This window comes from Siphateles boraxobius, unplaced genomic scaffold (assembly GCF_051911475.1).
Source record: "Siphateles boraxobius isolate OS27281-9 unplaced genomic scaffold, OSU_SipBor_1 84, whole genome shotgun sequence".
In the NCBI taxonomy this organism is placed as follows: Eukaryota; Metazoa; Chordata; class Actinopteri; order Cypriniformes; family Leuciscidae; genus Siphateles; species Siphateles boraxobius.
In genome coordinates, this window is record NW_027509213.1 from 1,592,344 (window position 1) to 1,608,258 (window position 15,915).

Consider the following 15,915-nt stretch of genomic DNA (forward strand, 5'->3'; position numbering starts at 1 on the left):
TGTACCTAAAGTATACATGCAATAGTTCAATTTAGCACAATCAAATATACTATATAATAATTATAATAATAAGTATAACTAATTATAAGTAAATCTTTCAGCACTTCTTCTGGATAACTAAAGCGCATTAACAAAATTAGTAGTTCCAATTTAGCAGACTTAAAGTATATCAATTTAGTATACTAAAAGTACAATAGCTGGGTATTTACAGTATATCAAGTACATAAATATGTAAATGTATTTTTAGCAAACTTAGCATAAAATAAGTGCATTATAAATACGTTTTGGTATATCTATTTTTCACTAGGGAATAAAATATCTAAAGCACATAAATAACAAAAACTAAAACTAAAATCAAATTACCAATCTAATTAAAAATATGAATAAATACTAGTAAATAATACTAAAATAACACAGACACCATCAAGCTGAATAAGATTAACTTAACATTTACTTTTATTCATTAAGCAGTCACTTTTATTCATTGCATCTTAGAAATGAGGACTAGGGTCAGTTTTTAAATTGAGCACCCGAAAATTTTGTACATTAATTGCAATGAATCTATCAGTTCAGCCAACTCAAAGTCACATATTCAGACCGAAGCAAAGTCAGCAAGCAAGTGTTTTAAGGTCAAGAGGAAACACATTATGCATCCGTCACATAACACGGATGAGCAGCGCCAAGATCTCTATAGTTTAATGAAGCGTTCGCTTTGCACCTGCTGCCACCCAGGATTCAGCATTCACTGTCTCTAATTATCCGACTAGTCAAAGTGCAGTGTTAATTTGGCCCGCTGGCTCAGTGTGTAAAGCCAACGCAATTTTAAGGCCTGCAGTCGAGGATAAAACTACAAACGCAGAAGCGCAGGACCCCCGCAGGGCCAGTCTTAATGAGCCGAGCTGTGAGCAGTGTGTGGGACGAAGGTCAGCTCTCACCCGCTCCACGGCGTAGGTGAGGGACTCTCTGCCCCGCGGATCAGGTTCAGTCCAGCTCAGCACTGCGTAGGTGTCGCTCAGCTCACACACGCGCACATCAGTGGGGGGGGACGGCACTCGGATCCGACCTGCAGAAGGCAGAGGGGAAACACTGAGACCAGGAGAAGGAGAGCGAGGGCCTGATGGAGATAGGGTAAAGCTTTGGTCACGGCAATATATATTCACTAAATATAAATATTGGTTAGAACAACACTTTGAAACGTGTAATAGCAACACAATGTCTGTTTAAGGACATTCTGTAATTTATATTTTTCTCAGCGTTTAGTGAAAGAAAAAATGGCAATATTACTTTTTTCTTAAAGGGATAGTTCACCCAAAAATGTAAACTCTGTCAGTATTTACTCTCTCTCATGTTGTTCCAACCTCGTAAGACCTTCGTTCATCTTCGGAACACGAATTAAGATATTTTTGATGAAATCTGAGAGCTGGATCACTCCTCTATAGGCTTCTAAGGGATTGAAACTTGCCAGCCCCGAAAAGTCATTAAAGACATTGTTAAAATAGTCCAAGTGACTAGAGTGGCTCAATCTTAAATTTATCAAGCGACGAGAATCTTCGTGTTCCAAAGATGAACGAAAGTCTTACGAGGTTGGAACAACATGAGGGAGAGTAAATACTGACAGAATTTTCAATTTTGGGTGAACTAACCCTTTTACGTTGCACGCACGCACTCAAAAAATCAAACAAACAAACACACACACACACGCGCAGACGCACACGCGCAGACACACACGCGCAGACACACACGTGCAGACACAAACGCAGACACACGCAGACACACACGCAGACACGCACACGCACAGACACTCACACGCGCAGACACTCACGCACACGCACGCAGACACACACATGCAGACACACACATGCACGCACGCACACACACACACACACACACACACACACACACACACACACACACACACACACACACACACACACACACACACACACACACACACACACGGCAGTGCTCAGTAAAACCACTAATTCTTTAAAAAGAACAGCTTCATATGGGCTCTTAACGGCACATCATAATGGCCCATGAGTCCCTGGTGTTGCCATGGCAGTTAGCAGCTCAGCTTCAGAGACATATCATCATCGTTTTAATGCTGAATGCTTATAAAACTGCCCAAGTCTTTATGAGAATTGCCATACGGGGAGCGCAGACCACCTGCGAATGCTTTATATCAGATCTGCCCACTGAAACAGAGCAAATTCATCATCATAACTGTCTGAGCTATAAATTTTTTTAGGACGGTTAATTCATGAAAAAGAAATACGTCTCAAAAGAGACAGCGGGAGCAACAAATCAATAGTTTAAAAGGGTGAATCTCACGAATCCTTTCAAGATCATGACCAGATCATATTTTCCCTCAAAATAACCCAACACCTGATATATTAAATAAATAGTTTACATAAAGAAAATGAAGTGATGGATCCTGCAGGGTTAATATCGTTAGCTAAATCTAAAACCAAAACCGTAACCTCTTTGTTATTTGAGATAATACAAAATAAATGTATTTTTTTCAGCTGGTTGCCAAGGCAACTTTTCAAATTTTAGTTTAGTTTAACTTTATGTTCTAAAATAACTAAATAAAAAAACTGAAATAAAAATTATAGTTATAAAAAATATTAAATTACTAAACTAAAATGAAAATGAAAATAAACATAAATGCTATATTTTTAAAATATTAATAGTACAGCCATAGCGGCACATACATTTTTTTTTTTTAATTCTAACTCTTCTTAATGGTGAATCTTAGATTCTCAATACTGTAATACATTTATTTTTGTTATTTATATACTGCCATGATATATATATATATATATATATATATATATATACTGTATATATACTGTATATACTGAACTTGCAAAGTATTTATTATTACTTTTAAAATACATTCATGATATTTTGTTTAATTGTCATAAACAATGTCACTCCTTATGTTCCTAAAATATTGTCATGTAACACTTTATTTTAAGGGGATGTAGTTACACATTACTACATGTACTTACTATAGTAATAACTTAGTAATAATTTAGCATAATAACAAATAACTAACCCTAAACCAGAACCCTAACATTGCCTAACTCTATAGTAAGTACATAGTTAATTAATATAACTCAGTACCTATTTAAGTAAGTACAATGTGACTATGCCACCTTAAAATAAAGTAACCTTTTTTCTTTTGATTTTAGCATGAAATTTGCCCCAGAAGTGTCAACTCTACACTGTGCCTTTAGACTTCCCAGACTTGATGCAATGAAACGACACATGATAAAGGCTATCTCAGGATCCCTGTACAGTAAATCTGAGTTTTCTCCTGCTGTGAGTGTAGAAGTTTTTCTTGTTATCTCTTTAAGCGACTGCATCGGTTGAAATCATGAGCGTTGTGATCTACTCACCCTCCAGCTGGTCCTTAGTGATCACAATCTCTCTCCCGCGCTCCACCTTCACCACTGAAGAAGAGAGAGATGAGGAGGAGATCAGAGATAAAGTAAACACATGATCTGAAGGCTTAATTTAGATGTTCTTACCCGTAGTCCTGCTGGGCTCCAGGGGGTCAGAGGTCATGATGGGGTCAGTGGGTTTAGACGGGCGTCCCACTCCTGCCTGGTTGACTGCGCACACTCGGAACTGGTACATCGTGTTTTCCTTCAGTCCCATTACGGGATACTGACACGCCCTCTGGATGACGTCATTACAGCGTTCCCACTTCCCAACACCGATGTCACACCTGCATGAAAGAAATGTGGATGTGAGCATGTCAAAATATGAATGAATGAACTTTGCAGCTTTATTAGTAGTGGCTGTTGCCATGGAAATCAATCAGAACGTCTTAGCAATTAATTACCAACGCCATAGGAACAACCCGTGAAAACCTTAGAGCCTCAGAACACCTTAGTATCTGCGTAGCAAAACCCTTGCAACCACACAAAACACCCTAGCAACGGCATAGCAATGCATCAAAACCACTCAGAACTTTGCATCCATCTAGCAAGCACTCAGAACACCTTAGCAACAGCAATGCATAAAAAACACTCAGAACTGTGCAATCCGCAAGCAACACCCTCACCACAACCAGTCAGAGAATATAGACCTTATGCGCCAGAGAAACGAGGGCGTTCCATCTTTAGAATACTGTCTTTGAACTTCCGTTTTTGCGGTCGCTCTGTATATTTCTATGGCATTTTAAAACGAGCCGTTCATTCATAAATATGCAGATCGCTGTGAAAATACAGATCGGAAGACAAAAGACAACGAGCGCAGCGCTGAAAGGGGGCGAGGCTACATAAGCTCTATAGCTTTAAGCCCAATTTATACTTCTGCGTCGAACTTACGCCGTAGCTACGTCGTAGGCTGTGCGTAGCGCGCGTACCCTTCGGCGTACTCTGACGTGCGCCTCTCCAAAAATGTAACAACGCGTCAATTCTACGCGGACACAAGCACTGTGATTGGTCTGCTAGAACCCCTCTCTCGGGTTTCACAAGTTCCCTCTGCATGTGTAATTGCGCGTCAACGCGGACAACGACGCAGAAGTATAAATGAAAACCAATGCGTAGTGTATAGCGTAGAGGCTCCGGCGTAGGTCCAACGCAGAAGTATAAATCAGCCTTAAGGCTGCCACTGTTGGCTACGCGTCGGTTTTCATTTATACTTCTGCGTTGTCTGTGTTGATGTGCAATTACACATTCAGAGGGAGCATGTGAAACCGAGGGAGGAGGTTCTCCCCCGGACCAATCACAGTGCTTGCGGTAGAATTGACGCTTTGTTAAATTTTTGTAGAGGTGCACAAGGGTACGTGTGCTACACACAGCCTACGACATAGGTACGGCGAGAGTTTGCCCAAAGTCATTTTAGGCAAGTCATGCCACTTGGCCGCCATTTTGGCAACGCCTCCGGGCAGCTATTTCGGACCAGGCTCCTATCTAAATGAATGGGCAGAGAGTCAGAAACTGCACTTTCACTGGTCACAGGAACATAAAAACTGCATGTATAGAAACAGCAGTAAAATATGATAAATATAGCTGAAAAAGTTTGATGACTTTGCCCCAAAATAAGGTTTAAAACGCCTTTTCCCCCACAGGTTATACTTTTACTACGTATGCGCAAGGGTTCTCTCCCGGAACTTCTGGGAGACTTGGGATGTCTGATATTTACACAAGGCACACATACACTGCATTTCAAATCTGCCGCCTTTTCGAACAGTAACGTATTTTCCGCTGTCGCAAACCTCAACTGTGCGCATGCGTCAGTGGAACCAGATGATAGGCTTAAATGTTTCCCGGCTTGACTGTTAAAAGCAGACGATTGGCTTTCCAGTGGGAGGGGCGGGACATGTCCATACAACCGGCATCTTTGGCGTTACGGGTTTTCCCTATATAGTTGTATTGAGGATTGAGGAAGTAGCATGTCTCTCTATAAATTGTCTCTGGTTTGCCGCAGTATAAATTGGGCTTTAGTAACAGCATAGCAATGCTCTAAAGTCACTAAGAACTTTGCATCCCCCTAGCAACACATTAGCAACAACTCAGAACACCCTAGAAACAGAATATCAATGCATTAAAAATAACTCCGAACTTTCCATCCTCCCTGCGGTTCTGTGTGGTTCTAGCAACCACTCAGAACCGCAACAGCAATACATAAAAAACTCAGCACTTTGCAATCCCCCAGCAATGCCCTAGTAACCATTCAGAACCCCTAGTAACAGCAAATCACTCAGATCACCCTAGCAACAGCAATGCATAAAAAACAGAATCAGAATTTTGCAATCCTATAGCAACCCCCTAGTAACCACTCAGAACTCATTAGTAACAGCATAGCAATGCGTTAAAACCACCCAGAACTTTGCATCCCCTAACAACACCATAGTAACCACTCAGAACACCCTATGTGGAATTACAGAATTGTGCAATTTAGCATTGAAGTGTGTTAAAAAAACACTAAAAACGTTATATCCCCCTAATAACACCTTAGCAACCACTCAGAACACCCTCTAACTCAATAAAGCAATTAAACCAAATACTAAGACATTGTGAAATGCAGTAAAACAGAAACATTTTCATTGGTGGTCTCAGTCTTTTTAGACCCCATCAGCAGTCATAATAACATACAATTACCTGTAACAACTAAACAAAAACCGGCAGAACATTGTAGAGTAAAGCAGCATGTTGCTAGGAGACAGGAAAGTTAGGCAATTGTACTCTCTCCTATTTCAAGTTGTATCCCTAAAGAAACAGCTAGAAGCTGCTCTGATCTCTCTGAAGATGAGCAACCGTCAGAAGATCGTGGATCATGTTTCACCTCTCTATGAAGTAACCCTGAACAGCAGCAGCTCCGTCTGCACTGGGAGGCGTCCATGAGAGGAAGACATAATCTCGGTTCACATCAGAGCTCTCCAGCTGTAGAGGAGAACCTGGAGCACCGGCCACAACTGCGGATCCATCTACACACACACAGAGGAGGAGGAGAAATCATACATGACATCAGTTTAATAACTTCTCCTAGAGTGCATTAAGCTTGAGATAAGACGCTTTTCAGAAACAATGTCTCAAACTGCACTCGGATTTGTCAAGATACCAAAGATTTCTACCAATAGACTGAGATCTCAGTACGAACTCATCAGACTCTTCCAAGATCAATGCATCTCATTCATCAGTGTTATTTTGGTATTATTTATATTATTAGTGCTGTCAAATCGATTTATTGCGATTAATTGCATCTAACATAAAATATATATGAATATATTGTTTGTGAATATATATGTGTATACAGCACGCACGTGCGTGCACACACACACACTTTATTATTCAATGACCAAATATTTTTATATATTTTCAACAATAATACAACTGTCATTAGTGTTTATTTTCATTTCATTTCATTTTTTTTATCACAAAACCTTTGTATTTTATGTATATTTTCATTTTTTTCTAAAAAAATTTGGGAACTCCCAGAACTATCGAGTGCAACGGGTTCCACTCAAGTAAAAACTCATTAATTTTATCAATAGGAAAAAAAGATTTTTAACGATAACTTAAAAAATCTTTAAAGGGAGCCTTACTATGAGCTACGGGGTTGTTAATCGATGGTATTTGCTTCATTTGAAGCCGTCAGCCCGCATTATTTCAACTTAGGTTAAAAAAACAATTACATTACCCATTATGCTGAAGCATTGCGAATGACGTAATTCATTCTAAGCTCTCACAATAATTAAATATTTTAATGTATATACATATTTTTCATTAAATTTAAAATGTGTAGTTTTATATTTATCGATAATTTTTAATTCGATGCTGTTTGCAATGCTTCATGGGATTGTAGTTCTATTCCTCATTAAAGAAGTGAAGTTCACAGTCTTGTACCTTTGTAATTTTGTCTGATTTTCAAATACTTTATTGCTTCAAATCAAAGTTTGCTATGTTATGATTCCCCTTGTAGCTGATTGGCTTGGTTCATCTCTTATAATCCTTTGAATTAAGTTAAATTTACTTCAGTAAGTTTCTTAGAAGAGGACGGCTGCAGGGTTTCTCTCGCTCTTATTTGTTTAATCCGTTATAAACAAGGATGAAACCGACTCATAACAGTAACCTCCGGCACCTTCCTGTTACCTGGCAGATTTGTAATGCAAATTTTTCCTCTGAGATTAAGCGAGGATGTGGAGTAAAGCTCGCTTTCTAATTACTACACTGCAGGCTTACGGAGTGGCCCACTTCCTTTAATGAGACAGGAAATTTAATTCCCGTCCTCTTCTTGCTTTAAAGGACTTGCGCTGACAGGGGAACTCTGCTCTGGATTCACGAGAATTATGTCTCTCATGAGTTAAAGTTTTACATTTCTTAATTAGGACAGACAGGAGGCAATTCTAACACACTCATTTTTTTTAATCACAGATAATCTGGAGAGATGACACCAAAAAAAACACACAGTCGAGCTAGAGCTGCACGATTCTGGATAAACTGAGAATCACGATTTTTTTGTTTCAAATAGAGATCTCGATTCTCCGATTCTGAACAGACAACTAAATAAAATAGCATGTACATTACTAGAGGTTCTGTCTAAATATTAATTGCTGCAATTAATTTTATTGAATGTTAATTAATAGAATAATTTTTTTTGAATGAATGAATGATTTAATGACTCATTTAAATCAGCGCTTTGGCTTGCGTTGAATCATTATTTTTGAACAATTCTCTTGAATTAATGATTCAATGACTCACTCGTAAAGATTTCACTTGTTTCATTACTGGATGAATCAGCATTTTTGAACAATTCTCTTGAATGAATGACAATGACAAATTTACATTTTTAATGGTCACTTGCCGCCAGCTACTGGTGTAACGATGTAATAATACAATCGCTATTTGAAGGGTCAAGTTACTTTAAAGGAATTTTAGGAATAAGATCGCGTGGATGTTTGATTCTAGATCGCAAACTTAGCTCTAAGTCGAGCTCTTTCTCGCTCCGCCTGAGAGCAAAAGACAAACAAAACTGATTTTGTGATGTGAAAGTGATTTTTTTTTAGATGTCCAATACTCGATTACAACACTAGTTATGAAATAAAAATCGCAATACGCTTTAAGGTGACGGATACCGTTTTTACCAGCTTTCTAATTCTAATGATTTGCAGGATCTGACCTTTGACATAGACGAAGGCGCTGTGCTCGACGGACCCGTCCCAGGTGCGCAGGCGGACGGTGTACAGGCCCTCGTGTTCCTTGTGCACACGCTTCAGGCTGAGACTGGCAGATCGCAGGCCCGTCTGCAGCTCCACACGACTCGACTCACGCACGACCACCCCTGATCACACAGGAATCACTTTGAATAAAAGCATGTGCTAAAAGTACATTGTTCATTGGATAACAGGTTCAAATGCCTGAACGTCTTTTCATTAGATATGGAATACCACGTCAAGTGTCTCACCGTCTCTGTACCAGGTCACATCTTGTTGGAACGGCAGTAAAGCTGAGGTGAAGCTGCACTGCAGAAGCAAGCTTTCACCCTCTTTCACAAATGTTGGAGGAAAGGTTGAGTCCAGCTGAGCATCCGGCTCTGGAACTGGGCCTGGGACTATAGGACGAGAAAAAACAGGGAAAGAGGAAGTATATTGAGCGCGTGAACGATGGCCAATCAGAGGCGTTTAAGAATCCGTTCAACAGCGCTCAAAATGCTAGAGGGAAATGCAGGTATCTTAAATTTTTTTTAATTTCAGTACTGACTTGGTACCGAAGTCACTACTTTTGACAACACTATTTACAGCATCAGAAAATCAAACTATCGGTATCGGCTATCAGTGTCTGCGGAGAAGTTTAGTATCGTGCATTACTAGTATACATCGTTGAATCCTTTTCCTTGAATTTCCAACCCGATCTCACGGCAATTCGTACTTATTTTACGAGGTGGCTAATTCATACGAATTCATACGACCTCACTCGCACATATTTTACGAGTTATCCAATTCGTATGAATTCTTACGAATGACCTACCCCTGACCCCGCCCCTAAACCCAAACGTCACTGGGGTTTAGACAAATCATACGAATTAGTACTCACTCGTACGAATTTGTCGTTAGATAGCGTTGGTATTTCCAAGAAAAACCACCATTCCATTCCTCTGATATAAAACTACTTACACAGTAAAATTAGATTTCATCCACACTGTTCAATACACCTTCACTCAGAAGGGAAAAAAAAGTCTTGCTTGAGTAGTTTCTACAGGAATCAAGTCGTTAATGTTTCAATCCACTCACTTTTAATTACATTTGTGAAGTGACAGGCAGTAAGAAGCTTTTGTCCGTGTTCTTCTTGCCTTCAGTGGGCAGTGAAAATGAATGCAAGAAGGGACTCAATTAAGGCATATGTTGTACAAGCGGGGAGAAACCACAGAATTGTTAGTGGAAAAATTGTTTCATTTTCCTTCGAGATTCCATTCCTGGCAAATAGCACCAATAACCATCCCAAGGACGAGGACAAATATTAGTGTAATGAGACAAATGCCACAGCCCAGCGCAGGGGACGTCACAGAGGGCCGATGTGACAACGTTTGAGAAGACACTTTATTTGTTTAGCTAGGAATTGAAGTGAAATGGAATTGGAAGTGATGTGTGCCGCTGTAATTCGACAACACAATTCCAGACGCTTGCAAATGAATAGTGATGTTCTCTCATATCAGCAGAAAGGCTGTAATGTGCATTCAGATTTGTTTGAAAATGCTGTTGCTATTTTGGATGGACTGGAGTAATCGAGTCGTTCTTGCTCTAAATGTTCACTGCCCAAAGTGTGTCTACATGCAAAACTCAATGCCACAATGCTGGGGTATTATGGGTGCTTGCTAGGTTCAATATATCAATGTACAATATATATAATATATAAAATTCTCAAGCATGCATCTTATCATTTTTTAGTGATTGTGTCTCACCAAGGCTGCATTTATTTGATCAAAAATACAGTAAAAACAGTAATATTGAGAAATATTATTACACTTTAAATGAATTGTTTTCTGTTTGAATATGCTTTAAAATGTAATTTATTCCTGTGATCAAAGCTGAATTTTCAGCATCATTACTCCAGGCTTCAGTGTCACATGATCCTTCAGAAATCTTTCTAATATGATGATTTGCTGCTCAGGAAATTATTATTATAAATATTGATACTTGTGCTGCTTCATATTTTTGTGGAAACCATGATATTATTTTTTCAGGATTCTTTGATAAATAGAAAGTTCAAAAGAACAAAATTTATTTGAAAAATAAATAGTTTTTAATATTATAAATGTTTTTACTGTCCCATTTGATCAATTTAATAAACAGCAGTGTACATGAATACACAAAACTTAACGTTGAAAAATAGATTTCTATCTGTCAATAAAACATCAGAGGAAAACGTTTTTGTAGAATATTTATGAAGCTCTTTAGGATGAACTATTCCTTATTTGTCTTTCAAACGTTCTCTCATTCTTCTACCACATTGAAACACATAAACTGTAATCACCAATTCCTGCATATCAGTCATCATGTTTTATTCACATGTTGGTGATTTTACACTTGTGTGACTTTCTTCAAAGTACCCAACCTGACAGCATTACCAGTTAAAGTACACCAAACACCTCTCAGTTTATGCATTATGAAGAGCAAAGGCACTTACTGGGCGTCCACAAGCGCTTCAGTTTTGCTTCTGCTCCTTCGTGTGCTGCAAATGGAAGAATAAAAGGTAAAAAAATATTTGCTGTTGCTACACAAACTTTTCATTAATGCAGCCAATAAGGTTTCAACAGCTAAGACTGACTCTTAGACAGCTCTTGAGAATGACCAGAGATCATTGTGCTCCTAATATAACACTAATGACTGCACTGATAAATATGTATTGTCTGATAGCAATGGTAATAGTTTCGATTAGTTTGGGAAAATTGGCTTTCAGCATACTAATCAATTAAATGGCAGTTTTGTAGACCTTGAACAAGTGAAGCAACACCTAAATAACCCTCTGAACATCAACTCACAGTTCACGAGCAGTCTGGCGCAGGACGTTGCTTCTCCCAGGGAACTTTTCGCTATGGCCTTGTATTCTCCGGCATCTTCAGCAGAACATCTGAAAAGAAAGAAAAATAAATGGGCATGACTAATGCACAACTAAACATAAACCATGTATGTATTAAAAAAAAAAAATCTTATAATAATATAAAGATGTGTATCTTTCAGATAATATAACTGTTTTTTCCCTCTCTTACTTTATCATTTTTTTTGTTGGGATCTCAACATAACAAAAGTTGTAACAAATGAAATCCGAAAATATGTATGGACTTTAAAAAGCTTATGCATTTTATTTCAGCTTTTAAGTTTTCTTTTAGTTTAACTTAAAGTAAACTATGACTGAAATAAAATTACAAAAAAATATATATAAAAAAATAGCGCTGTCAAATCGATTCATCGCATCTAACATAAAAGTTTGCAAATATAATATATATGCGTGTGTATTTATATATATATATTTGTATATATATATACACATATACACAAACGTTTATGTAGTTGTGATTAATCGTGATTAATTGATTTGACAGCACAAAAAAAAAACTAAAATGACAAAACAACAAAAATTACTAAACTTTCAAGTACATAAAAATGGAAAATATAAAAATAAAAATGTGTTCAAAATATTAATAAAAACTGTAACACTTTACTATAAGGTTCCATTATTTAACAAACAATTAACAATACTTCAGAATTTATTAATCTTTGTAAATGTTATTCTCAGAATTTACCAATACATTTTTAAGATCAAAAGTTGTACCTGTAAACGTTAGTTAATGCATGTGAACATAAACATTTCTAATAACTAACATTAAGAAAGGTTAATAAATGCAGTAAACATATCGATCCTTGTTAGTTCACTTTAGTTAATGCAGTAGATAAACAAATGAGACCATATTATAAAGTGTTCCTATAAAAACTAGAATAATAATGACACTAAAATATCATTGTTTGAAGTCAATTGAATATTCCGGTTTTGAAGTTCACCTTCTGATCTCTAACACGTTGAGGCCGAACTTCTGCATCAGCTTGCAGTTCCAGGGCAGGGATCCTCGGAGAGGGACGTCATCCTTATACCTGTCGACAAGATTCACGCTCTATGATGGACGAGATCTTTGGAGATTTAGGCTCTTTTGTTTTCCAGACACAGGCTTTTTGAGACTCACCATGTGATGCTGGGAATCGGGCAGCCCTGAACCGTACAGGAGAATTTGACATCCATGCCGGCCCACACCGTGTGCGATCGCAGCGGGACGGGGAAGTCAGGAGCCTTCATGCTCAAATCCTCAATAAACTTCATGTGCACTGAAGCTTTTCTCTCGGCCTGTGCGTGAAAATGAGGAATGAAGAATAACAAACAGCTCTCAGCAATTTACTCACTCTGATGTCAAAATGACATACATTTATTTTTTATGTTTACACTTACATTTAAAACAACAGCAACATTTTAGTATCACTGAAATATTATTACAGTTCTTAGTAATATTTTGAATTAGTTTTTATTTTTAGATTTTCTAAATATTTTACTTTTAGTTAAAGTTTTATTACCTTTGTTGTGTTGTCATTTTTTAGTAGCTTTATTTTTTTTTTAAATATAGATTTTATTAACTTTTATTTCAGAGATTTATGGTTACATTTTCTCACACAAAGCATTTAGCATTATTTTTTATTTTTCTGTTATTCTAGTACATCAAGCTGCATTTTGCCTTGGCAACTAGCTGAAATAAAAAAAAATTACAGTTTTTTATATTAAATTTTATTTCAGTTATTATCGATTTTATTTTGATTAATGTTCATTTTTTTAAATATATTTTAATACTTTTTAAATTTATTTTTTAAACCATAAAAAAAGTTAACTATAATAATAACCCGGTTACATTTCAGTCTGTTCCTCATCCAAAGCTTTCTATTTTTTTAATTTTTTTTTTTACAATTTAATAATTTTAATAATAATTTAATTAATAATAATATATGTATTGTCTAAATATATTTGTATTAATTTTTATTTCAGTTTTAGTCTTAGTTATTTTAATAAATCACGTTTAAATAGATGCTTTTAGCTTTATCTGGAATAGAACGTTAGACAGAGAGAAAGATAGATAAAGAGAATGTTAGAAAGAGAGAATGATGGATAAAGAGAGAGATAGAGAGAGAGAAAGATAGATAGAGAGAGCGATAGCCAGATATCTATCAAATCATTTATTGAGATAACGTTTTTCTCTAAAATGGCAGTGTAAGAATGCATGTGTGTTGAGAGGTGCAGACACTCTGATTGTTGTATTTTTAACGCTCTTCGCTTAGTATATAGTCTTTGGTGTGTGTGTGTTTGTGTGTGTGTGTATCACTCACCTCCCGGCGCAGCGCGAATCGATCCACACGCTCACGGACAACATGCTGGTTTCTGATCACCCCGATCTCCAGTTTCTCAGCCTCGTTGCCGAACAGAGTCCACTGGTCTCTCTCGCGCAGCTCGTCGCTGGACATGGTCTCTCTCAGGGCCTCCCTGAGGTCAAAGGTCAGACATTTTCTTGTTTGCAAGAAGCTTATGGACCCACTGATATGAGTGGAGTGAACTAGTTATTTTAACATAATTGAGATACCATTTTTTTTATATTTAGAATTAGTTTTTAAAATGTTCTGCTTTCTTTTGAATTTTTTAAATAGCCTAATTGTGTTGTTTGTTTATTGTTTTTTTAACATGTCTCTACATATTTGTCATTTTTTCTTATTTCAGTTTTATTTTTAGTTATTTTATTTAAAAAAAACTAAACTAAATAAAACTGAGAAATGTTGCTTTGCCAACTAACGTTAGGTGAAATAAAATTGAAGTTTAAATGGTCTATGTAGAATTTAGAAACCCTTGTTATTAGCGACACCGGTGGCCGTTAAGAGAACTGCACCCAGTGTCTCACTGCTCAGACTCGTGCTCACGTAACACACAAGAGACTGAACGTGATTCAAGGCCCTGATATACTCACGGTGAAGTTCTCTTTCAGCCTTTGCCTAGAAGAAAAAAGTTGAAAATTGCTTTGCAGTGATATACTGTTAATGAACATCCCGACGCCGTCCACGCTGCTGAGAGCGACGTTTAGATGAATATGTAATTATTCGCTGCACGTAGGGTTGCCAGACCCATCCCGGTTTTATCGGGATTGTTGTTCTTTTTAATAACCTGTCCCGGGAAATTTATCCACTCTCCCGGGACACTGAATGTCCCGGTTTTCGAAAGGCTACGTGAATATGTATGTTCAAACCGTGTAGCGTGCGCACGGCAGAGAGAGAGAGAGAGAGCGAGAGACCTTGCTTGTGTGTGCTAGTGTTCGTGTGTGCCTCATGAAGCGCCTGGTTCAGATTACACGATTTTAGCCCGATTTTGGCACGATCCGTTTGACGTAGGGTGTCGTCGGGATTTTCGTAAACGACAATGGGCGTCGGGACGCAAGATTCGATCGTATCATCTCGTATAGTGTGTCTAAAGGCGGACATACACTGTGCGATTTCAGCAAGGTACTCACACTGAACGAGTAAATCGCATGCGATGTAAAGCCAAAGCTCGGGATTTACGTGCTCACACTATACGGTCCGAACGTCGAGCTGCGACTTCACTGCTCACACTATACGTGTGAAATATGTGCGATAAACCCCCGTTCTGGGTTGCGCCTAGACCATATCATCCAGAGAGATATTGTCAAAACAAGCATCAGCTATCAATATCAAGATGATTTAGCACTTCCAATTTATGTATTAAATTATTATTAGTATTATTGTATTAGAGAAGGCTAATTTTATTATTAAATGATCTGCTATAATTAATTTGGCACGCAATAATTTCACAGCACATCACCGCAATGCGCTGTGAGGAATAAGGATACTAAAATATTACATATAAGCTTACTCCACGAGGAATAATAAAATAATAATAATAATAATAGAATTATATGCCTATAATTCATTGTAATCGACCTAAATGTTTTAGACAATTTTCAATGAGGATCCTCATTGAAAATTGTCTAAAACATTTAGGTCGATTACAATGAATTATAGGCATATAATTATATTAATAGTCTATAATATGTCCGAACACTGCAATAATTAGTCATCAATGAAAATTAAAAACAGGTTTATTTCAAAAACATTGTTTAACAAATTAATAAAAGAGGCATGGTGCTACATCGCAGCTTGGAAGACGTGGGAAACTGGAGGTAAGCAACAGTAATTTGTAGCTAGATTGAACTACAGAACTTAAAGAGTTCCCTCTTTTCGTTTTTTTTTCTTTCTGCAGATTGAAATGGTTAAAATCTGTTTTCGCGCAGGCGCAGTGAGGGAAAAAACACTGAGTTTAGGGCAATCGGTTCGTAGCTCTGCTTCAACTGAAATTGAAATTCAGA

The 15,915-nt window shown here is 37.5% G+C and overlaps 1 protein-coding gene across 2 annotated transcripts in view; it reads right to left on the reverse strand.

Moving 5' to 3' along the window:
* Positions 1–15,915, reverse strand: part of myom3 (myomesin 3) — a 63,860-nt gene that overhangs the window by 29,537 nt on the left and 18,408 nt on the right. For both annotated transcript variants that reach the window (XM_077221521.1, XM_077221522.1), the window contains exons 4-14: positions 13,877–14,030; positions 12,694–12,851; positions 12,515–12,604; positions 11,497–11,585; positions 11,142–11,186; positions 8,923–9,069; positions 8,638–8,799; positions 6,304–6,445; positions 3,537–3,736; positions 3,405–3,458; positions 936–1,063 (exon numbers count right to left, since the gene is read on the reverse strand). In XM_077221521.1, coding sequence (XP_077077636.1) covers positions 936–1,063; positions 3,405–3,458; positions 3,537–3,736; positions 6,304–6,445; positions 8,638–8,799; positions 8,923–9,069; positions 11,142–11,186; positions 11,497–11,585; positions 12,515–12,604; positions 12,694–12,851; positions 13,877–14,030 — 1,369 coding nt within the window. The remainder of the gene's footprint in view (positions 1–935; positions 1,064–3,404; positions 3,459–3,536; positions 3,737–6,303; positions 6,446–8,637; positions 8,800–8,922; positions 9,070–11,141; positions 11,187–11,496; positions 11,586–12,514; positions 12,605–12,693; positions 12,852–13,876; positions 14,031–15,915) is intronic.